The sequence below is a fragment of the Nerophis lumbriciformis genome, linkage group LG28 (genome assembly GCF_033978685.3).
Source record: "Nerophis lumbriciformis linkage group LG28, RoL_Nlum_v2.1, whole genome shotgun sequence".
NCBI lineage: Eukaryota > Metazoa > Chordata > Actinopteri > Syngnathiformes > Syngnathidae > Nerophis > Nerophis lumbriciformis.
This window is the reverse complement of record NC_084575.2, coordinates 3997223-4023339: the sequence shown is the minus strand read 5'-3', so window position 1 is coordinate 4023339 and position 26117 is coordinate 3997223. Positions and strand designations below refer to the sequence as shown.

The window sequence follows — 26117 nt, the reverse complement described above, 5'->3', positions numbered from 1 at the left end:
AAGGTTCCTTCTCGGACGTACTGAAAGTGGAAAAGGGTGTCCCTCAAGGTTCTGTGTTGGGCCCATTATTAATTAATAATCTTGGGACAAAATATTTTGAACTCCACTTTCCATTCCTACGCTGATGATACTGTCATATACTGCACAGCACCCACTCCTGCTGAGGCCTTTAAATATCTACAACATACATTTGACAGAGTACAAGAACAACTTTGCTATCTTCAACTGCTTTTAAATGCAGAGAAAACAAAGTGTATGTTCTTTACCACGTCAAAAACTGTAAGATCAGCACTGTGTGAGAACATTTGAACAAGAAATGGGCAACAAATTGTGTTAGTATCTGCTTTTAAATATTTAGGATTTTAATTGATGACCATTCACATTCAGTATGTTGCAAAAAAACCCTGAAACTTTTACTGGGATTTTATTATAGAAACAAGTCTTGCTTTTCTTTTACTGTGAAACAGAAATTGGTGGAAACAACCTTTTTACCTGTTATTGACTATGGAGATGTGTTGTACATGAATGCTACTGCTGGTTGTCTCCACAAGCTGGATAGTGTGTACCACGGGGCACTGAGATGCATCACCAACTTACTCACCATTGTGTGTTATACTCAATGATTAACTTACTCACCATTGTGTGTTATACTCAATGGTTAACTTACTCACCATTGTGTGTTATACTCAATGGTTAACCTACTTACCATTGTGTGTTATACTCAATGGTTAACTTACTCACCATTGTGTGTTATACTCAATGGTTAACTTACTCACCATTGTGTGTTATACTCAATGGTTAACTTACTCACCATTGTGTGTTATTCTTAATGGTTAACTTACTCACCATTGTGTGTTATACTCAATGGTTAACTGGACATCTTTATGTGCTCGACGCCTCAATCATTGGTACGTGTCCATCTACAAAACCATTCTGGGTATGACCCCATCTTATCTGTCTTGGCTTTTAACAAAGAAACAAGGAAGTCACAATCTTCTTTCAATGATTGTTCTGCAATTTGTCGTCCCCAAAGTGAGAACTGAACTGGGCAAGAAAGCATTTAGGTTTTCAGCAGTGAAGGCTTGGAATAACCTACAATCCAATATTCAACTTCAAACCCTTGTTACATTGAATGAGTTTAAAGCTTCTGTGAAAGGATTGCAGTCTACCTTGTCTGTATGCACATGTGTTATGTCAGCAAGTTTTAATGTTGTACATTTAATGTTTTAAGTGTTGTTTACTGTTTTAATGTAACCTTGCTGCTGCCCTCTTGGCCAGGTCTCCCTTAGAAAAGAGATCTTTGATCTCAATGGGATTTTTACCTGGTTAAATAAAGAAAAAAAAACAAGAAAAAAAAACAGCTGTTTATTTGAAGTCTTACAGAAGTCAAATATGTGCGCAGTGCAAGGTGAAATGCAGTTATGTCATCTTCTTGTCAATAACACACACATCACACTTTTGCGTGTGGTTGCTTCCTTATTTGTCATTATTCAAAGCTGATGTTAATGTGTAGCAGCGGCAGCTGAACTCAATGTGACAACGTGTCATAGTTACGTCAGTCAGCTGGAATTAAAAATACAAATAGTTGTGTCGCTAGTCCAGAATCTTCACGGTCCTCATGGACGACATAATTAGGAACCAGTATTAAAAAAAATGGTACTTGGTATACATCCCTAATCTTCACCACTAAACCTTTGAAATATGCTGAAATATGTGCTGCTGAAGGTAAATAAACAGTAGCCATATTGAATGTTTGCCTTCATTTGACCACGTGAGGTAAGGAGGACGGCCTCTAGGTCACATGGTTACACCCCAGCAATTACACTTTTGATGATTGATGAGCATTCATTTTTAAATGGTGGTGTTAAAAAGCAAGTATATCTCCATCTTTAGTCATAAATGTGGTCCCCGGATGAACATGTGTCACAAACATTGTATTAGATGATATGTGGATGTTGTGCTTACTTGGACTGTGATGAAGCTGTGAGGACTCAGGTGCTTTGTCTTCATGCTCTTCAGTCTTCACAGAGACAACAGTCAGTGGAAACTTGCTGACATCATCCTCCTCCTGCCCTACAACACACTCTCCCTCCTCTTCCTCTTTCATGTGTGAGGGCTGTGGATCCTCTGAAGTGAAACTATCCCCCTGCAGATGAGAGAGACATTCTTCTTGGTGTCCAATCAGCTGATGGATGTCTACAGGACACAAACAAAACACATTTTAACTCCTACATGCTAAATATTAAATCATACATGAAATATAGGGCTGTGGCTATGGAAAATGTCATTAATCAAGTGTTCTACTGGAAATGTTTTCGATTAATCGAGTAACTGGATAAAACTTAGTGTTGCTTGGTTAAAGACAAATTTAAGCGAGTTTAAGACATTTCACTTAATAATGAACGGCCAATTGGTTTGAGATGGTATGAGATCAAGATGTCATCTTTAGATCAGGCTTTGTTTTTTCCACAATCACTGCCACATTAAAAAGTTAAAGTACCAATGATTGTCACACACACACTAGGTGTGGCCAGATTGTTCTCTGCATTTGACCCATTAACCTTGATCACCCCCTGGGAGGTGAAGGGAGCAGTGAGCAGCAGCGGTGGCCGCGCTCAGGAATAACTTTTTATGGTGATTTAACCCCCAATTCCAACTCTTGATGCTGAGTGCTATGTTTATAGTCTTTGGTATGACTGGGCAGGGGTTTGAACTCACAACCTACCCATCTCAGGGCGGACACTCTAACCACTAGGCCACTGAGTAGGTGGATGTAGCAGGTGTTGTAGTAGGTTAATGGCTGCACCAATATGAAGGAAATAACAGGTCAGTATAGCTTTTACACACATAAATAACTTGTCAAACCTGCCAGCTAGCAGGCTAGGTTTACAGCGTCAGTTACCATGGTAACTGACTCCGACTTTGTCTTACCTCTCTTATTTTCGGAGGTCAAACTCTGGAGCTTTACATACTCAAGAGTTTGCACTTAACCTGCTCTCTGGAATATTCCCCCGGTGACTGTGTGAGTTTTGTGTAAACATGTTGATACACTTTGTTACAAACTGAGAGGAACATCAACCTCTCATAAATATTGTGTGTCTGAACATCCTCACATGACAATTCATCTTCCTATAGACAATCTATTGAAGAAAAGTGTTAATAATAAATATAAAGTTAGTAAAGATGTGAGAGTAAGAAGTAAACAAACCTGTTGTGTGTAACACAACTTGATGTTTTTCATGTTGTCGCTCCTTCTCCTCTTTTGTTGGACAAAGTTCCTCCTCGTACTCTGCTATGGTTCTTTCGCACATTTTCACACAATCACAACACTTTACACTCACACTTGATCTCTGCTTAGCGATGTGTTTTCATCTCTCTTTGTTAGCAGCTAACAAGCTAAGCTAACTAGCAAGCTAAGCTAGCTGGAGAAGCATCAAAGTGCGCTCAGACTAATATACAAACAGTTATTACACTCTATTTAATAGAGTGTAATAAAGGACATATATGTGTACATGGACGCACAGATTAAGAACACTGAACTGTGACGACTGCAATAACGTCTTCACCGTCAGACGCCATCTTGCTTTATTCTCGCCCTGTTTGGTTCGCGCGCAGTCTTGTCAGATCTCGCGAGAGAAACAAGTAACCAGCTCTTTTCCAGATCTCGCGAGAGAAACAAGTAACCAGCTCTTCCCCCCCACTTCCGGTACAACTATTTCAACATTCTGAAAATAAAAATAAACTTTTCCATTTTACATTTTCAAAACAAAGACATACTACTTATTTTTGTAAAAATATTCAAATATTTAACAATGTATTGAAACAACAGTAGCATAAAGAAAGAAACAAAAGAAACAAAATAAATATTACACTCATTATATTCCTTTTGTCTTTGATGCTAATCGTTTTTATAATGTATTTTAGACTGTGGAAGGTTTTCATGTTCTTTTTAAATTTCCCTTTGCATTATATATATATATATATATATATATATATATATATATATATATATATATATATATATATATATATATTTCTTTTTTTTTTTTAATTATTTTTATTTTTTATTTTATTTATTTATTTTTCTTTGATTAGCCATCCATCCATCCCTTTCCTACCGCTTGTCCCTTTTGGGGTCGTGAGGGGTGCTGGACCCTATCTCAGCTGCATCCGGGCGGAAGGCGGCGTACACCCTGGACAAGACGCCAAGACAGTTTCAGACACACAATATTTATGAGAGGTTGATGTTCCTCTCAGTTTGTAACAAAGTGTATCAACATGTTTACACAAAACTCACACAGTCACCGGGGGAATATTCCAGAGAGCAGGTTAAGTGCAAACTCCTGAGTATGTAAAATGAAGTGTATTAATGAACTCATATCATGTTCTACACTTGGTGAATGTTCATATTCATCTGGGAGAAAGCAAACCATCAGGTTTGAGTAAACAGTGCTATTTCAGTTTGAGCACATGAGAAGATAAGATATAGATTAGTTTGATATTCACAGGTGAATCCAGCAGACTAGTAGAAGATCTTAGGTGTATTGCTGCCCTCCACAGGTTCTTAACGGGATTTCCTCCTTCTGTCCTATGGCCCACACTACATTCTACAGTCCAGTAGGTGGCAGTATGAACCTTTCAAGTCACGGCTGCAAACTGCCAGTAAGAAGAAGAAGTCATAGAGCTGGTTGCTTGTTTCTCTCGCGAGATCTGACAACATGTTTAAATAGAACAATTGACAGGTTGACAACATCCAAACAAAGCAAGTCATCTCCAACACATCTCAACATTACACACATCCTCCAGGCTGACTTAGTCTAGATGATGAAGTAAGCTGGAAACTACCTGCAAGTCATAGAAAGAAAACATTTAAAAAATTGACTGCGATAATAAATAGAATAAAATACATACCCACAAATATTAACTACATTTATTGTACCCAACTTCAGTTGAAGCATACATTGTTTATTGCATAAAGGTCTGGGGACATACATATAAAACAATCACACAATAATAATCATATTACACAAGAGAGTAGTGATGGGTCCGGCAACACCGATGCATCGGCGCATGCGTCGAGCTCATAGAGCGAAACCCTGTGTCGGTGCGCGTACCGCTTTTAGAAAGTCACGTGACCGATCATGAGCTGTTTTGGTCACGTGACCGATACGCCAACTGTGTCGCACTGACGCCGACTCTGTGCCCTGTGAGCGGCTCTTTTCTACAGCCGGAGAAATAATAACTAAGAAGAGAAAGCGTCTAAAATTGAATACGTTGGAAAAACTGTTTTGTTTTTTTAATAAAAATGTGTAAAAAAAATAAAATAATAATTTCCAGGTCCACAAGCATCCTCATTCACAACACGTTCTCTTAGATTTCCATGTTATGATACATGTTCACATTATTTATTGACTGTATCTAAAAAAGACAAAAAATATATTTTTATTTAAATGAAGTCATGAAATAATCCTAAATGAAATACAATGACTTGGTTTATATTATTGTATATACTAGGTCAGTGGTTCTCAACCTTTTTTCAGCAATGTACCCCCTGTGAATTTTTTTTAATTCAAGTACCCCCTAATCAGAGCAAAGCATTTTTGGTTGAAAAAAAAAATACAGCACTATGCCTTCAGTTTCTGATTTATTAAATTGTATAACAGTGCAAAATATTGCTCATTTGTAGTGGTCTTTCTTGAACTATTTGGAAAAAAAGATATAAAAAATAACAAAAAACTTGTTGAAAAATAAACAAGTTATTCAATTATAAATAAAGATTTCTACACATAGAAGTAATCATCAACTTAAAGTGCCCTCTTTGGGGATTGTATTAGAGATCCATCTGGATTCATGAACTTAATTCTAAACATTTCTTCACAAAAAAAAAAAATCTTTAACATCAATATTTATGGAACATGTCCACAAAAAATCTAGCTGTCAACACTGAATATTGCATTGTTGCATTTCTTTTCACAGTTCTTTTTGACAGACATTTTAGTGACAAACCTGAGCTTGTGCTTCACTGAGTTAATGAACTTACATTCATATTTTGTTGAAGTATTATTCAATAAATATATTTATAAAGGATTTTTGAATTGTTGCTATTTTTAGAATATTTGTTAAAAATCTCACGTACCCCTTGGCATACCTTCAAGTACCCCAGGGGTACGCGTACCCCCATTTGAGAACCACTGTACTAGGTCATAAAATCAGTGTCAGTTGAGTCGGTCCGTAGGTTGCCTGTAGGGATTTTTAATGTCCAGCAGATGTCAGTATTTAGTGACACAGTATCGACACAGTATCAATACAGTTTTGCAATGTGTCGAAACGCTTCATGACGCCTCATCAACCCATCACTACAAGAGAGTAATAAAGACAATTAATAGAATGGATTATAGAGACCCAACAAATGATTCATAAAGTCACACATTTTAAAATTGTATAAAACACAACAGTTCAAATGATGTATAAAGTAAATAATAATATGCTTCCAGAAGTGGTCCAGAAGATGTTTCAGATGTGAACCAGTAAATATGAACTAAGAAGGATGTATGTGTTCTCAAAAGCAAAGGTATGAACACATGTAAAACAAATATGTACATCATATAAAGGAGTTCATATATAGAACCCATCATTATTTCAAAAAACATATACAAACACTATTATGAATAAGTATAACAGTGAATTATGAATATCTACACATAAAATGTTTATTGTATGTAACATATTTTATGTACTGTTTATTCTCACCTTTTCAGTCCAATTGTTCTGTTCATTTTAAAGTACACAAATGTGTATATTAACTCATTACTTGACTGAAATAAAAGCACTAATCTGAAGTGTCTAATCTATAAATGTTAGAATCATATTAACAAGATTGTGTTACACAAACAACAATGATGTCACACATGTTATATGTGCTGATGTTGTTACAAAGTCAAAGTTAAAGTTTTGACAGTTTATTTCAAATCCTGCATCTTCATTTGCTGCTGCTGTTCTCACCAGCACACTTGTGTTTCTTACACTGGTACTTAGAAGACAATCTTTCACCACACACACTGCAACTCAATACTTTCTCACCTGTGTGTGTTCTCATGTGTGCTCTAAGAGTGTTTAGGTGACGAAAGCTTTTGCTGCAGCTTGAACAGGAAAATGGTTTTTCATCAGAGTGCGTTCTCTTGTGTGATTTTAAATGGTGCCTTCGACTAAAATCTTTACCGCAGATTGAACATGAAAAAGGTTTTTCACCAGTGTGTGTTCTCATGTGAACTTTTAAACATTCATTTACTACAAAACTTTTACCACATTCTGAGCAGGAAAAAGGTTTTTCTCCAGTGTGTCTTCTCATGTGTCTTTTGAAATGTTGATTTAGTACAAAACTTTTACCACATTCTGAGCAGGAAAAAGGTTTTTCTCCAGTGTGCATTCTCATGTGTTCTTTTAACCTTTCATTTATTATAAAACTTTTACCACATTCTGAGCAGGAAAAAGGTTTTTCTCCAGTGTGTATTTTCATGTGTGTTTTGAAATGGTCCCCTCGAGTAATATCTTTACCGCAGATTGAACATGAAAAAGGTTTTTCTCCAGTGTGTGTTCTCATGTGTGCTTTTAAACTTTGATTTCTGAAAAAACTTTTACCACATTCTGAACATGAAAATGTTTTTTCTCCAGTGTGTGTTCTCATGTGTCTTTTGAAATGTTGATTTATTATAAAACTTTTACCACATTCTGAGCAGGAAAAAGGTTTTTCTCCAGTGTGTATTTTCATGTGTGTTTTGAAATTGTCCCCTCGAGTAATATCTTTACCGCAGATTGAACATGAAAAAGGTTTTTCTCCAGTGTGTGTTCTCATGTGTGCTTTTAAACTTTGATTTCTGGAAAAACGTTTACCACATTCTGCACATGAAAATGGTTTTTCTCCAGTGTGTGTTCTCATGTGTCTTTTCAGATCACTATGGTATTTAAAAGTTTTGTGACAGTGAGAACATGTGAAGTGAGTGTTGTCAGTGTGACATGTTGCATCATCTTTAGAGTGTTCATCATCAGTGTCAGGAGAGTGTGACGTTGTGTCCTCACTATCTGATAGTGGAGCTAAGATCTTGTCTGCTTGTGATCCTCCACAGTGGTCTCCATCAGCTTCTGTTGTAATGTGTTGTGTTGAGCTGCTGCTTGGAGGCTCTGCCTCTCTCTTCTCCTCACTTTCAATTTTGACCTCCTCATCTTCACTCTTCACACTGATGAGGTGTCTCTTGTCTTCCTCTATGAAGTGGGGGGTCAGCCGCTGTTTTTCTTCATCCTTAAAGTGGGGGGACTGTGGCTCCTCTTCTTTCACGTGGAGGTGCTGTGACCTCTTCTGCTCCATACTGGAGGACCCCTCCTGCTGCTCAGGTGGACGATATTTTTCACAGACGTCTGCAGGACACAAGAAGACAAACACATGCTGGGATGGAAATAGATAAGATTTTACCATTTCAGATTTCATTTTCGATTCTGCTTTTACGATTCGGTTATTTGTGGACTCACTTTTGCTTTCACGTTCAGTAAAAAGGAGAAGAAACAGGTCGATTAGCATCAACTTTGACTAGTTGAGAAGTAACATGAGCGTACAAAGCCAACAGTGAGGTCTTAAGAGGCACAGATTTTACGGGTCCCCCATGAGGTGCCAGAGGGCCCTAAGGACAATATTCTGCTTTGAAAATATCCATAAAATAAAAATATTTTTGGCAAGAAATTAACAAAATACTACCGTATTTTCCGCACTATTAGCCGCACCTAAAAACCACAAATTTACTCAAAAGCTGACAGTGCGGCTTATAACCCGGTGCGCTTTATATATGGATTAATATTAAGATTCATTTTCATAAAGTTTCGGTCTCGCAACTACGGTAAACAGCCGCCATCTTTTTTCCCCGTAGAAGAGGAAGTGCTTCTTCTTCTACGCAAGCAACCGCCAAGGTAAGCACCCGCCCCCATAGAACAGGAAGCGCTTCTTCTTCTACTGTAAGCAACCACCAGCCCGCGTAGAATAAGAAGAAGCGCGCGGATATTACGTTTCATTTCCTTTGTGTGTTTACATCTGTAAAGACCACAAAATGGCGACAGGTTTCCGGTTCATGAAAAGACGCAATCTCTCCATCCGCACACGGACTACTATTTCACAGCAACTGCCTAAAGACTTTCAAGAAAAGCTGGCTACTTTCCGTGCATATTGTAAAAACAAGATAGCTGAAAAAAAGATCCGGCCAGAGAACATTATCAACATGGACGAGGTTCCACTGACTTTTGATATTCCTGTGAACCGCACTGTGGATACAACGGGAGCACGTACGGTGAATATTCGCACCACAGGGAATGAGAAGTCGTCCTTCACTGTGGTTCTAGCTTGCCATGCTAATGGCCAGAAACTTCCACCCATGGTGATATTCACAAGGAAGACCTTGCCAAAAGAGACCTTTCCAGCCGGCGTCATCATAAAAGCTAACTCGAAGGGATGGATAAGATGAAGAAAAGATGAGCGAGTGGTTAAGGGAAGTTTACGCGAAGAGGCCGGGTGGCTTTTTTCACGCAGCTCCGTCCATGTTGATATACGACTCCATGCGCGCCCACATCACGCTGGTTTTTAATATATTATTAAAGTTTGACTGACCTATCTGACTGTTTTTTTTGACATTCAATTTAGCGCAGTTAGATGCGGCTTATAACACGGGGCGGCTTATAGGTGGACAAAGTTTTGAAATATGCCGTTCATTGAAGGTGCGGCTTATAACCCAGGGCGCCTTATGGTGCGGAAAATACGGTACATGTTATTTTGTGGCAATTACAAAAGAATGTCCAGTAAAATTCCCAGGACATTCAATCAATCACAACTGGACTGTTAAAGTGAACATATATACATAAATATACAGTATACATATATATATATATATATATATATATATATATATATACATACCCCGCCTTCCACCCGATTGTAGCTGAGATAGGCTCCAGCGCCCCCTGCCACTCCGAAAGGGATACGCGGTAGAAAATGGATGGATGGATGGATATATATACATATACACATGCATATATACAGTCGCCATCAAAAGTTGACATACACTTGTAAAGAACATCATGTCATGGCTGTCAATCATTTCTACAACTCTTATTTTGTTGTGATGTAGTGATTGGAGCACATACTTGTTGCTCACTAAAAAAGTTCATGAAGTTTGCTTCTTTTATGAATTTATTATGGCTCTACTGAAAATGTGAGCAAATGTGCTGTGTCAAAAGTATACATACAGCAATGTTAATATTTGCTTACATGTCTCTTGGCAAGTTTACCTGCAATAAGGCGCTTTTGGTAGCCATCAACAAGCTTCTGCTTCAATTTTTGACCACTCCTCTTGACAAAATTGGTGCTAAATGTGTTTTTTTTCTGATATAGACTTGTTTCTTCAGCATTGTATAAACGACTTTGGGAAGGCCATTCTAAAACCTTAATTCTAGCCTGATTTAGACATTCCTTGATCACTTTTGAGGTGTGTTTGGGGTCATTGTCCTGTTGGAACACCCAACTGCGCCCAAGACCCAACCTCCGGGCTGATGATTTTAGCTTGTCCTGAAAGGGGAACATTATCACCAGACCTATGTAAGCGTCAATATATACCTTGATGTTGCAGAAAAAAGAACATATCTTTTTTTAACCGATTTCCAAACTCTAAATGGGTGAATTTTGGCGAATTAAACGCCTTTCTAATATTCGCTCTCGGAGCACATCGGGAAGCAATCCGCCATTTTCTCAAACACCGAGTCAAATCAGCTCTGTTATTTTCTGTTTTTTCGACTGTTTTCCGTACCTTGGAGACATCATGCCTCGTCGGTGTGTTGTCGGAGGGTGTAACAACACCAACAGGGACGGATTCAAGTTGCACCAGTGGCCCAAAGATGCCAAAGTGGCAAGAAATTGGACGTTTGTCCCGCACACTTTACCGACGAAAGCTATGCTACGACAGAGATGGCAAGAATGTGTGGATATCCTGCGACACTCAAAGCAGATGCATTTACAACCATAAAGTCAAAGAAATCTGCCGCCAGACCCCCATTGAATCTGCCGGAGTGTGTGAGCAATTCAGGGACAAAGGACCTCGGTAGCACGGCAAGCAATGGCGGCAGTTTGTTCCCGCAGACGAGCGAGCTAAACCCCCTGGATGTCTTGGCTCACACCGTCCCTTATGCCACCGAAGATGATCAAGAGAAGAATATCGACCCTAGCTTCCCTGGCCTGCTGACATCAACTCCAAAACTGGACGGATCAGCTTTCAGGAAAAGAGCGCGGATGAGGGTATGTCTACAGAATATATTAATTGATGAAAATTGGGCTGTCTGCACTCCCAAAGTGCATGTTGTTGCCAAATGTATTTCATATGCTGTAAACCTAGTTCATAGTTGTTAGTTTCCTTTAATGCCAAACAAACACATACCAATCGTTGGTTAGAAGGCGATCGCCGAATTCGTCCTCGCTTTCTCCCGTGTCGCTGGCTGTCGTGTCGTTTTCGTCGGTTTCGCTTGCATACGGTTCAAACCGATATGGCTCAATAGCTTCAGTTTCTTCTTCAATTTCATTTTCGCTACCTGCCTCCACACTACAACCATCCGTTTCAATACATGCGTAATCTGTTGAATCGCTTAAGCCGCTGAAATCCCAGTTTGAATCCGAGCTAATGTCGCTATAGCTTGCTGTTCTATCCGCCATGTTTGTTTGAGTTGGCATCACTGTGTGACGTCACAGGAAAATGGACGGGTGGTTAAAATCAGGCACTTTGAAGCTTTTTTTAGGGATATTGCGTGATGGGTAACATTTTGAAAAAAACTTCGAAAAATATAATAAGCCACTGGGAACTGATTTTTAATGGTTTAACCATTCTGAAATTGTGATAATGTTCCCCTTGAAGAATTTGGAGATAATCCTCCTTTTTATTGTCCCATTTAAAGCAGCAGTTCCATTGGCGGCAAAACAGGCCCAGAGCATAATACTACCACCACCATACTTGACGGTAGGGATGGTGTTCCTGGGATTAAAGGTCTCACTTTTTCTCCTCCAAACATATTTCTGGGAATTGTGGCCAAACAGCTCCATTTTTATTTTATCTGACCACAGAACTTTCCTCCAGAAGGTCTTATCTTTGTCCATGTAATGTCAGATGAAACAACAATTTAGCTGTTTGGCCACAATACATTATATTAAAAATAAAGGTGACGCTTTAAACAAGGAGGCACCGCGTTGCAAGTACTGTTTTACACCTTTCCTGCTTGTCGGCTCCCAGACCGTGGTCGAGGAGAGCAGGGGAGACCTTTCACTTTGGTCGGAATGACCAGGCCATCGATTAGTTACAACTTGGTCACTTTATTTATAATTTCCAAAGGACACAGCCGGATATCCACCTGCACATGCTAGCGCTACCTCTCCGAACTTGCCCACTCACTTACTCGTCACACACCCCACCCACATACTGCCATTCTTAAAGGAGCACACACACACACATATGCTACTCTCACAACAGATGCTTTAAAACACGCCTCTCCAAAGTAATAGCACCTTTGCTTCAAACTGAGGTCAACATTCAGATCTACACAAGGAGTTATAAAGAGTGACAGGTAATAATGGCATTGTTACACCTGTCCTGCTGTTCGGTCCGGTGCAGACTGCTCTCATACGAAACTTATCTCAACTGCATTATGCCAGATATTTGAAGTAACACACTAATTAATAACATTTATTAAAAAGTGATTCCGTTAGCAGGGCTCGAATTTAACCTCGGCAACCGTGGCAAAAGCCGCGACTGCCCTTGTGACTTGCCGTAATGCCCTAGAAAATTGACCATTGACGACAAGAACATGCCGTGACCGCCCTTGACTTTTTACTTGTTAATGGACGAGAGATGTAACGGTAAACGGTATAATGATAATTTGCGATACATTTCCAGACGGTTAGTAGTACGTCATTTTTTTTAATTACAGCAAAATCGCTATTTATTCATGCATTTTAGGGCAACACAAAGTCAGGTGCATGCGCACTAGCGTTGTTTGGCTTGGCGGAAAAGCTAAACGGACTTTGCTATGGAGATTTGCCCTCGGAGTAAACGGAACCAAGCGCTTGGGTTAACGTAAATTTCCCTCGCTTCCCGCCGTGCGTTTAAGAGCGCACTGCTGTGTTTAGATGGAGACAGGTGTGGACAATATTGGAGACACTTGTCCTCACACTAAAAGTATACAGCGAAGTAGACAACTATTTGATGTGGCTTTTATTTTCTCAATACATTGTCCATCAGCTGCTGCGACTGAGAGTTAATGAGGTGAGGAAACATGCAGCAGGTGATGTGTCGTGAACGTTGTCACAACTTGTTTATAAAGCCTTTAGTTTGTTTACTGGGATGGTCATTCCTCCTTTATTTAACTGCAAACTGTATCAGTGTTCAATTTACATCAATATTAGCTAAAATGTTTTGTCATCTCATCGAATTGAACGCTGGCTGTGAAGATTGTGTATTCGATGTGAGAGGTGTCACTAGTCTTTATTTTTGTTGGCCAAACTGTTGCACTGAACTACAAGGAGGCGTTGTTGGAGAAGAACAAAGCTTGTTTATTAGACTTCATCTTCATTAGCCAAACTGCTTTGACTTTTATATTAATATCAAAAATAAACGTAATATTTTTTTTACTTTTCTTTTTTTTTACTGTTTTTTTTCATGACACAAAAGCAGTTTATATATATATATATATATATATATATATATATATATATATATATATATATATATATATATATATATATATATATATATATATACACACACACACATACTAGGGCTGCAACTAACAACTAATTTGATAATCGATTAATCTGTCGATTATTACTTTGATTAATCGATTAATAATCGGATAAAAGAGACAAACTACATTTCTATACTTTCCAGTATTTTATTGGAAAAAAACCCAGCATACTGTCACCATACTTATTTTGATTATTGTTTCTCAGCTGCAAATGTTGCAGTTTATAAATAAAGGTTTATAAAAAAAAAAAAAGTAGCCTCTGCGCATGCGCATAGCATAGATCCAACGAATCGATGACTAAATCAATCACCAACTATTTCTATAATAAATTTTAATCTATTTAATTGATTAGTTGTTGCAGCCCTAATATATACATATACATATAAATATAAATATAAATATATATATATATATATATATATATATATATATATATATATATACCGTATTTTCCGCACTATTAGCCGCACCTAAAAACCACAAATTTTCTCAAAAGCTGACAGTGCGGCTTATAACCCGGTGCGCTTTATATATGGATTAATATTAAGATTCATTTTCATAAAGTTTAGGTCTCGCAACTACGGTAAACAGCCGCCATCTTTTTTCCCCGTAGAAGAGGAAGCGCTTCTTCTTCTACGGCAAGCAACCGCCAAGGTAAGCACCCGCCCCCATAGAACAGGAAGCGCTTCTTCTTCTACTGTAAGCAACCACGCGCCCCCGTAGAAGAAGAAGCGCGCAGATATTACGTTTATTTCATTTGTGTTTACATCTGTAAAGACCACAAAATGGCTCCTATTAAGAGACACGCGTACAACGCAGAATTCACACTCAAGGCAATAAGTCACGCAGTAGAACACGGAAATAGAGCAGCAGCAAGAGAATTGAACATAAATGGTGCGTAGGTAGAGGAAGCAACAAGATGACCTGCGCCACTAAGACAGGGAGACAGCGCCGGACGACATACGCCAACATCTGCCAGTGGATTGTAAATGCCTGGGCGGATATATCGGTCTCAACTGTGGTCCGAGCTTTCCGGAAGGCAGGATTCACGGAACTGCTGGACAACAAGGGATGACGCATGTTTGGAGAGGACGCTGGCGTCTCGCTTGTTCGCCGCTTCTCCTTCCTCAGCCTTAGTTTTAGTTGTTATGCGACTTAGTATCTTTTTTGTTTTGTTTTGTTTTGTTTTATATTAAGTGTGTATTAAATGACAGATGTTTCACTCACCCGCTGGCTCCACTGACTCTCCTGGCTACCATCGCCCTGCAACAACCTGCCAATACGAGCTGTTTCCCGGATTACGGACTGCACCGCGGATAGCCCTCCTGGCTACCCGCCAACTGTCTGGTTGGCTGGCGGCTTCAGGGCTAGCCGGCAACATCAGTGTAGCTCCCTGGTTAGCTGGCGGCTTCAGGGCTAGCCGATAACCAGCATCAGCAGCGCAGCTCCCTGGTTAGCTGGCGGCTAATTAGCCACCGCTCCGCAGCTGGTGGCTAACAGCTAGCCAGCCTCCAGCCACCCTGCCCTAGCAGCAACAACACGCTGCCAGCGCGGGTCCCTCCCGCAAATCACGGACTGCTGTCCCTCCACCAACTCCTCTCTCCTCTCCTCTGTCATGCTGTGGATCATCGCGTTGTGCCTGTCTCTCCATCTCTGGCCAACAAGTGTGCGGCCGTCGGCCAACGATCCCAGGCTAACATCCACCACTGCCAGCATGCTACTCAAATACTCCGCTCTGCAACTCCTCAAACTCAACAAACACATCACCATAGCTCCAGACATCACAGCAACCATCAAAACACACAGACTGTTTCGCCGACCCAGATACATCCACAGAAGCTCCCGTAGAAAGTTTATTTACTCCCGGACTGAACAACACTGCATCCGATCACTCTGGTCACGCAACCGATCCACCCCCAGTGACGTCACACGTCATCACAATAACAAACCACACGTGCGCTCCGCCTATCTGCAACCGTTGACCAAAGCTCCCCCACCCATCCAACTTCACCCATCCCTCAAATTCGCTCTGCTCAATACCCGCTCACTTAATAAAAAAGGACCAATACTCAACTCCCCCAACAACTACAGGCCCATCTCCAACCTCCCCTTCCTCTCTAAAATTCTCGAATGTGCAGTTGCCTCCCAAATCAAATCCCACCTTCACCACAATAACCTATACCAAAAGTTCCAATCCGGCTTCCGCTCACTCCACAGCACAGAAACTGCCCTCCTCAAGGTCACCAATGACATCCTCCTCTCCGCCGACTCTGGTTCCCTCTCCATCCTCATCCTCCTCGACCTCAGTTCTGCCTTCGACACCATCACCCACTCCATCCTCCTAACACGCCTCCACACCTCCCTTGGTTTATCCGGCACTGCCCTCTCCTGGATGAAATCCTACCTCTCTGACCGTCAGCAATTCATCTCAACCAACAACTGCACCTCCTCCACTGCCCCAGTCACCCACGGCGTCCCCCAGGGCTCAGTACTTGGCCCCCTACTCTTCACCATCTACCTCCTACCCCTCGGTCAGATCCTCCGACACCACGGCCTTCAATTTCACTGCTATGCCGACGACACACAACTATACATTTCCACCACGACCATCACCACAGCCACCCACTCCACCCTCACCACCTGCCTCACAGACATAAAAACCTGGATGCAAAAAAACTTTCTAAAACTCAACTGCAACAAATCTGAAATAATTATCATTGGCCCCGACTCCCTCACTCGCTCCACTCAGGACTTTTCATTAAACATCGACGGCTCCCTTGTCACTACCTCCACCCACATCCGCAATCCAGGTGTAATTTTCGACCCTACCCTTTCACTCCTCCCCCACGTAAACCACATCACCAAAACTACATTCTTCCACCTCAGAAACATTGCCCGTCTCCGGCCCTCCCTCACATCCTCTGCTGCCGAAACCCTCATCCACGCCTTCATCTCATCCCGGCTAGACTACTGCAACAGCATCCTCTACGGCATCACCTCCAAAACCCTCAACAAACTGCAATATGTCCAGAACTCTGCTGCCCGCCTGCTCACCGGAACCCGCTCCAGAGAGCACATCACACCTGTCCTTCATGACCTCCACTGGCTGCCTGTCAAATACAGAATCACCTTTAAAATACTCCTCACCACCTACAAGGCACTCCATAACCTGGCACCACCCTACCTCTCTGACCTCCTCCAGCCACACGTCCCATCCCGTTCCCTCAGGTCTAGTGATGCCGGCCTCCTGGAGGTCCCCAAGACCAGGCACCGAACCTGGGGCGACAGGGCCTTCTCCGTGGCTGCCCCCTCTCTCTGGAACGCTCTCCCCATGCACATCAGAGATGCCCCCTCCCTCCCTACCTTCAAAGCCACCCTAAAAACTCACCTCTTCACATTAGCCTTTCCAAACTGACCCTGCCCTAGGTGTCTCTTATTTATTTATTTATTTTTATTTTTATTTTATTTTTTCTAATAAAGTTGTTTTTATCGTCCCTCCTCCCCATTTTGGATGCCGTATTCGCCCAACTTGTTAATTCAGACACTGAAGAAGAATTCGAGGGATTTATGGATGAGGAATAATTTCAGAAAGTGAGCTTTAAATGTTTATTTTGTGTGTTGTGTGACATTAACATTCTAGCAACGTTGAGTTATTGATGTTGCTATTGCTCTGCACTAATTTGAGTGTTACTATTTTTGTGATTGCACATTTGCACATTACATTTTGGGAGTGAACAGAGTTGTTAGAACGCTGGTTTGTAATATATTATTAAAGTTTGACTGACCTATCTGACTGTTTTGTTGACATTCCCTTTAGCGCAGCGTAGGCGCGGCTTATATCCCGGGGCGGCTTATAGGTGAACAAAGTTTTGAAATATGCCATTCATTGAAGGTGCGGCTAATAACCCGGGGCGGCTTATAGTGAGGAAAATACGGTACATATACATATATATATAATATATATATATATATATATATGTATATATATATACATACATACATACATATATAAAATATATATACGGTACATACATATATATATATATATATATATATATTTATATACATATATATAATACATATATATATGTATATATATATATATATATATATACATACATATATATATATATACATATATATATATATATATATATACATACATACATATATATATATATACATATATATATATATATATATATATATATATATATACAGTAGGGCTGGGCGATATATCGATATACTGGATATATTGTGGGTTTGTCTCTGTGCGATATAGAAAATGACTATATGGTGATATTGGAGTATACGTTCTCACACAGTTGCTTTTAGCTGCAGGCATTACACTACAGGCTCTTCTCACTCTTTCTTGTCTCTCCTTCTCACAGAGACATAAAACAAGCACACCTTCTTACATACGTCACATACTGTCACGTGTGCAACATCATACGCTCTCACGGAGCAGACAGGTAGCGGCATGGTAACGTTAGCTGTGGTGCTAGTGGTAATACGAGAGAAAGAAGGTGCCAATCAGATTGGCACATTTGTTACCAGATTGAATCTGGTAACAAATGAAGGAAGAATTAATTCCCAAAGAAAAACAGCAGGGGGTCCATCGTCTGGCGGTGGTTTGGCTTCAAGCGGGTAGATGGTGAACAGACAACTGTAATTTGTCAAGTGTGGGGCGAAAGCGTTACAAAAAGTAGCAGCACTGCTAATGTAGCATCATTTGAAAAGTCACCCGCTAGAGAATGAAGAGTGCTTGAAACTCCGCATGTCAACATCACCGTTCTGTGCCACACCCACAAAATGCCCAAGCAACCATTTCCAGATCAACACCGTATGAAACAAATAGTCAACAACAGAAGGAGATAACGTCCGCAGGAACCTACCACATAGTGAAGGACATACACTATTTGATTTCCTATTATGCAGCTCATTTTTATTTGACACTTATTGAAATATCTTGTGTGACATCATGCACAAAAGTGCACTTTATTTGTTTTAAACTATTGTAGTGGCGTTCTGTACAAAAAGTGCACTTTAATTGAGTGTTGTTTTGATATGTCATCTTAGTGACATCATGCACAAAAGTGCACTAATAGCTTGTTTTAAAATGTCTCTGACAATCTTGCATTTTCTGTTTTGAAATGACATGAATGTTTGTGCTAAGGCTGCAGCTAACGATTATTTTTCTATCGATTAATCTATAGATTATTATTTTTTTTCGATTAATCGGTTAATCTATAGATTATTTTTTCGATTAATCTATAGATTATTTTTCCTTTTACCAATTATTTTTTTATTTAAAATGAAGATGAAAAAATAAATGTTGGCCAGTTTTTTCAAAAGGCATAACTTTTATTTACAAAAAAAAAAAGTATGGCCACTCAGTCAACATTGACAACAACATGACAAAATATTCTGTAACAATGTAAACATTTAAAACTTTTAACATTTAACAAAATTAAAAGTAGCTTATTTGCTTTTTAATGTGCAAATATAAAAGTAAACATCCAGTGCAAATCTTTATATTCTGCAATAGTATAAGCATTTCTAAAGTAAAAGTATTGCTTATTTTGCTTTAAAATGGGCAAAAATAAAGATAAACATCCAATACAAAAAAGTGCAAAACGAAATATTCTGTAACAGTGTAAACATTTCAACAAAAGTAAAAGTATTGCTTATTTTGCTTCATAACACAACAATGCTAGTATGATTAAAGTGAAAGTTAATTGTTCGTTTGTACATAGTATGTGTAACTGTTAATGTTGTAAAAGGTATTTGCACAACTAATTAACGTTAGCGTCTTTGTAAACACTGAACAGGCACGCCAAACGCGCCTCTCAGAGCGAAACAGTGTTTTAGTTTATGAATTTACAACGCAGATACAAATGACACATTCATGATTTTGTGTAATGATGACAACGTATACTCACGCGGACGAATGACTAGTTGATGGTGATGGCAAGAACGCTGTCGGGTGTTTTCTTTTCAAATGTTTGTTCATAGCCGTTGTGCTGCTATGATAGGCCATTTCCGCTCGACACAGTGTGCATACAACAACTGTCAAGTGTTTTGCTTTTTTCGCTGTGCTTATCCCACACTTGAAGGGATGTACCAATGCTGAATGTGGCTTCTGGATTTCACTCAAAAGTTACTTTTTCCTTTTATTTTCCTTTAGTTTGCAACAGTTTTTCCAACGAAGAAACAGCTTCTTTTTTCTTCTTTAGTCTTTTTAGCAGTCTTTAGCAGTGTTAATAGACTTTAGTTTCTTTAGCTGTCATTAGCTGTCTTTAGTGGCCTTTAGTAGCCTTTAGCTTCTTTAGTAGGTGAAAAACCTTTAAGGACAAAACACCACAAGATTAACATGCTGTAAAAAAATCAATCAATTATCAATCCCATAATTTACAATTATTAATTAGGCTATCAAACTCTTAACCATTAAACAAGTGCAAGAAAATGGACACATCTTTTCCCTTTAAGTTAAAACAGATTTTAAATAAATTGTCTCAACATAAATGCACCAAGATACATATAAAATACATTTAAACCCAGAAACACAATAGATAAATGCAGCAGAAAACCCAATATGCAAATACATAAATACCTAACCAATTAACCACCTATTTAGATACATATTTAAAATCCATATTCAATATAAATATATTATTAATTTAGCAGTGAAACACTCAATCTTAAACGCTGTCTACTGGTAGAAAAATGCCCCTTTTTCTATGCCCTCACCAGCAGCCAATGATCCAACACACTTAAATCCAACACTTTAAATTGAGCGACTTCACCCTCCTGATGAAGCAAACTGCTCCAACATTTATCAAACCAAGCAAAGAATATCAACACTAAACAACAGTTACATAACACACTGTGTGTATTTAGCCTTAGAGAAATATTAAATCTTACATACTTTTGGCACAACTCTGGGTTATCTGTAATGAACTAAACCTTTTTCCACTCTGCGCTGGCGTCTTTTGTACTCCTTGATTTGACACAGCGGTCTAATTACTGGGCTCGCGCACCAGCAGATGAGACGGGAGTGCGCCGCGTTATACCTGCGCGTGAACGTAAACTGATCGGCTCTGATCATATAAGCCGACTGGCCGAAATAATGCCGAATTATATACATTTCCTGGGGTTGCCTAGGTGAATAGGGATGCGGATGTGCTCTAAGATAAAATATAATTTTATTAAGTGGGGTTTGGCTGGTTGCTAAGCAGCCACGGTTGCGAGCTCGCGCGTCAGCTGACGAGACAGCTGTTCACCGCTTCAACATTATTAGGCCGTTTATTGAAATACTCCCACACTTTTGACGACTTTTGCCGTGCTTTTTTTCCCTCGCTCGCACCGCTCGCATCATCTGCTTTGCGCTCCACCATGACGGCAGTGTGACGTAAATATGTGACGCGTCGAAGCATAAAAACAGCGTCGACGTATTTACGTAACCGATGACGTCGACTACGTCAACGCGTCGTTTCAGCCTTAGTTTGTGCCACTGCTTAATAACTGTTTAATAAATACACTTTTGCTAAATTGAGCTAGTTGTGGTTTCCCTCTCTGCATGAAAGTTTAAAAGTAGCATATATGAATGCAGTATGAAGAAGAATGTTTTAATGTAGACACATAGAATCATCATACTGCTGTCATTATATGCATCAAGTGTTCATTCAAGGCTAAGGAAAAATATCCACATATATATGGTGTATGGTGACATGGCCTAAACATATCCACATATATATGGTGTATCGTGACATGGCCTAAACATATCCACATATATATGGTGTATCGTGACATGGACTAAACATATCCACATACCGTATTTTCCGCACCATAAGCCGCCCTGGGTTATAAGCCGCGCCTTCAATGAACGGCATATTTCAAAACTTTGTCCACCTATAAGCCGCCCCGTGTTATAAGCCGCATCTAACTGCGCTAAAGGGAATGTCAAAAAAAACAGTCAGATAGGTCAGTCAAACTTTAATAATATATTAAAAACCAGCGTGATGTGGGCGCGCATGGAGTCGTATATCAACATGGACGGAGCTGTGTGAAAAAAGCCACCCGGCCTCTTCGCGTAAACTTCCCTTAACCACTCGCTCATCTTTTCTTCATCTTATCCATCCCTTCGAGTTAGCTTTTATGATGACGCCGGCTGGAAAGGTCTCTTTTGGCAAGGTCTTCCTTTTTAATATCACCATGGGTGGAAGTTTCTGGCCATTAGCATGGCAAGCTAGAACCACAGTGAAGGACGACTTCTCATTCCCTGTGGTGCGAATATTCACCGTACGTGCTCCCGTTGTATCCACAGTGCGGTTCACAGGAATATCAAAAGTCAGTGGAACCTCGTCCATGTTGATAATGTTCTCTGGCCGGATCTTTTTTTCAGCTATCTTGTTTTTACAATATGCACGGAAAGTAGCCAGCTTTTCTTGAAAGTCTTTAGGCAGTTGCTGTGAAATAGTAGTCCGTGTGCGGATGGAGAGATTGCGTCTTTTCATGAACCGGAAACACCAAGAAGCACCACCTTTAAAATCATCCAGGTGAAGTTCGCTTGCTAGCGCTGTTGCGTTATACGCGTGTCGCTTAGTAGGAGCCATTTTGTGGTCTTTACAGATGTAAACACACAAAGGAAATGAAACGTAATACCCGCGCGCTTCTTCTTCTACGGGGGCGGGTGGTTGCTTACCGTAGAAGAAGAAGCGCTTCCTTTTCTATGGGGGCGGGTGCTTACCTTGGCAGTTGCTTACCATAGAAGAAGAAGCGCTTCCTCTTCTACGGGGAAAAAAGATGGCGGCTGTTTACCGTAGTTGCGAGACCGAAACTTTATGAAAATAAATATTTATATTAATCCATATATAAGGCGCACCGGGTTATAAGCCGCACTGTCAGCTTTTGTGAAAATTTGTGGTTTTTAGGTGCGGCTTATAGTGCGGAAAATACGGTATATATGGTGTATGGTGACATGGACTAAACATATCCACATATATATGGTGTATCGTGACATGGACTAAACATATCCACATATATATGGTGTATCGTGACATGGCCTAAACATATCCACATATATATGGTGTATCGTGACATGGCCTAAACATATCCACATACATATGGTGTATGGTGACATGGCCTAAACATATCCACATATATATGGTGTATCGTGACATGGCCTAAACATATCCACATATATATCGTGTATCACGATATGGCCTAAAAATATCGAGATATTAAAAAAGGCCATATCGCCCAGCCCTAATATACAGTACATATATACACATATATATATACATGTACACACATATATACATGTACACACACATTATATATATATATATATATATATATATATATATACATACACACACACTTATATATATATATATATATATATATATATACATACACACACATTATATATATACACACACATACTGTATATATATATATATATATATGAAAACAAAATATATATATATATATATATATATATACAGTATATTAGGGCTGCAACAACTAATCGATTAAATCAATTAAAATAGATTATAAAAATAGTTGGCGATTAATTTAGTGATCGATTCGTTGGATCTATGCTATGCGCATGCGCAGAGGCTACTTTTTAATTTTTTAAATATTTTATAAACTGCAACATTTACAAACAGCTGAGAAACAATAATCAAAATAAGTATGGTGCCAGTATGCTGTTTTTTTCTCAATAAAATACTGGAAAGGATAAAAATGTAGTTTGTCTCTTTTATCCGATTATTGATTGATTAATCGAAGTAATAATCGACAGATTAATCGATTATCACATTAGTTGTTAGTTGCAGCCCTAATATATATATATATATATATATATATATATATATATATATATATATATATATATATATATATATATATATATATATGTATATATGTATGTGTGGGAAAAAAAATCACAAGACTATTTCATCTCTACAGGCCTGTTTCATGAGGGGGGGTTCCCTCACTCATCAGGAGATTTTAATGGGAGCATTCACATACCATGGTTTATATAGGGCACAGAGTGGGTGGGCACAGAGTGGGTGGGTACAGGCTGGCGTAGGGGCGTGGTGATTGGCTCATGTGTTACCTAGGAGGTGTTTCCGTCTTTGGCGGCATGCTGTTACAATTTCGCTGCGCTTGTTGAGGGATGACAGGTCTGGACGGTAAATAATAAACAGTTTCTCTTTCAAGCATAGGTTGCATCTTTTATTACCACTATTGTAAGGTGTGCTGGATGCAAGAATTTGCCATGTTATTGAATATTCAACATTATTGTCTTTGAGGTCCCAAATGTGTTTGCTGAGTTCTGTGGTATTCCGCAGGTTTTGGTTCCTGAAAGAAGCCTTGTGATTGTTCCATCTGGTTTTGAATTCTCCCTCGGTTAATCCTACATATGTGTCGGATGTGTTAATGTCCTTGCGTATTACCTTAGATTGGTAGACAACTATATATATATATATATATATATGTATGTGTGGGGAAAAAAAATCACAAGACTATTTCATCTCTACAGGCCTGTTTCATGAGGGGGGGTACCCTCAATCATCAGGAGATTTTAATGGGAGCATTCGCATACCATGGTTTATATAGGGCACAGAGTGGGTGGGTACAGGCTGGCCTAGGGGCGTGGTGATTGGCTCATGTGTTACCTAGGAGGTGTTTCCGTCTATGGCGGCATGTTGTTACAATTTCGCTGCGCTTGTTGAGGGATGACAGGTCTGGACGGTAAATAATAAACAGTTTCTCTTTCAAGCATAGGTTGCATCTTTTATTACCACTATTGTAAGGTGTGCTGGATGCAAGAATTTGCCATGTTATTGAATATTCAACATTATTGTCTTTGAGGTCCCAAATGTGTTTGCTGAGTTCTGTGGTATTTCGCAGGTTTTTGTTCCTGAAAGAAGCCTTGTGATTGTTCCATCTGGTTTTGAATTCTCCCTCGGTTAATCCTACATATGTGTCGGATGTGTTAATGTCCTTGCGTATTACCTTAGATTGGTAGACAACTGATGTTTGTAAGCACCCCCCGTTGAGAGGGCAATCAGGTTTCTTTCGACAGTTACATCCTTTGTTGGTTTTGGAGTCGCTCTGTCTGGGGGCCGACGGCTCATTTGCAATTGTTTTGTTGTGGTTTGAGATGATTTGTCGTATATTGTTCATGCAGCTGTAGCTCAATTTAATGTTGTTCTTGTTGAATACTTTTCTTAGGGTGTTGTCTTTGGGAAAGTGTTTGTCAATCAGATTGAGGAATTTGTGTCCAATGTTCGTTGAGACGTTTTTGCTGTATGGGGGGTTGTACCAGATGATGTTGTTTCGTTTTCTGTTCTTTTTTGGCTGGTTTCCTGGCGTGGGTTCATAGGTGAGGGTGAAATTGTATCCGCTTTCATCAAGGGCTTTTTGGTACGGGGGGGTTGCTTGGTCAAATTCAGCTTTGCTAGATGACAGCATCGATAGCCTTTTATTGATTCCGGTAGGTATTCTTTTCGTGGTGGTGGGTGGGTGGTTGCTGTCATGGTGCACGTATTGGAGTGTTGTGTTGGGTTTCGTGAATGGTTGGTAGCTGTTATTTCTCAGGTTGAAAGTGACGTCAAGGAAGTTGACGGTTTGCTTGTTGGCTTCAATCGTGATCCGTAGGCCGTTCTCTTTGAAAATTTGGCATATGCCCTTCTTGGTATTCTCGCTGCTCCTTGGCGAGGCGCGACACACTGCCAGTCCGTCATCACGGTAAATACCAAGGTTCAGATTGAGGCTAGCGAGCTGGGAGAGGAGGAAACTCCCAACGAGTTCACACGTTTCTGCTCCGTCAAAACTTCCCATAGTGACGTCAAATGTTGCATTGTTCTTTTTTTGCCATGGTGTACTGCTGTGGATGAGAATGGAGTTTTTTGCGTGGATGATGATGTTTCTTTCGTTGCCTGTGATTGAGTCGTAGTCTGAGGCGAAGTCTAGTGCTTGAGTCAGTAGGTCTTGCGTGATGGAAGGGTAAAATTCCTCGATATCAAAGGAGATAAAGTTGTGCTGTTGTTTGTCTTGGATGTTGTTGAACCATTTGATTACTGCTGCTGTATTTCTCCATTGGTTGAGTGGTGTTTTGTCCTTGATTTTTGTGTTGACTCTGTCCAGGATTATTTTGCTGATTTTTCCTATTTCAGATTTAGTTGGGTTTATTAGTCGGCATGTTGGGTTATTTGCGAAGTTGGGTTTGTGGTCCTTCAATGTGATGAAGGCTTCCTTGTTGGCTGTGGCGTCCACCCTGTCCTCAATGT

General features: G+C 39.7%; 4 protein-coding genes across 4 annotated transcripts in view; 1 reads left to right on the top strand and 3 right to left on the bottom strand.

Moving 5' to 3' along the window:
- The window catches only part of LOC140680121 (uncharacterized), a 1112395-nt gene that overhangs the window by 427614 nt on the left and 658664 nt on the right, over positions 1 to 26117 (top strand). The gene's annotated exons all lie outside the window — the stretch shown is intronic.
- LOC133570587 (uncharacterized) overlaps positions 1 to 26117 on the bottom strand; it is a 353516-nt gene that overhangs the window by 45226 nt on the left and 282173 nt on the right. The window lies entirely within an intron of this gene.
- Positions 1 to 26117, bottom strand: part of LOC133570506 (uncharacterized) — a 335786-nt gene that overhangs the window by 183134 nt on the left and 126535 nt on the right. The window lies entirely within an intron of this gene.
- LOC133570544 (uncharacterized) overlaps positions 6396 to 26117 on the bottom strand; it is a 30077-nt gene continuing 10355 nt past the window's right edge. Inside the window, exon 2 of the mRNA XM_061923228.2 lies at positions 6396 to 8412. Coding sequence (XP_061779212.2) covers positions 6980 to 8412 — 1433 coding nt within the window. The 3' untranslated portion in view covers positions 6396 to 6979. The remainder of the gene's footprint in view (positions 8413 to 26117) is intronic.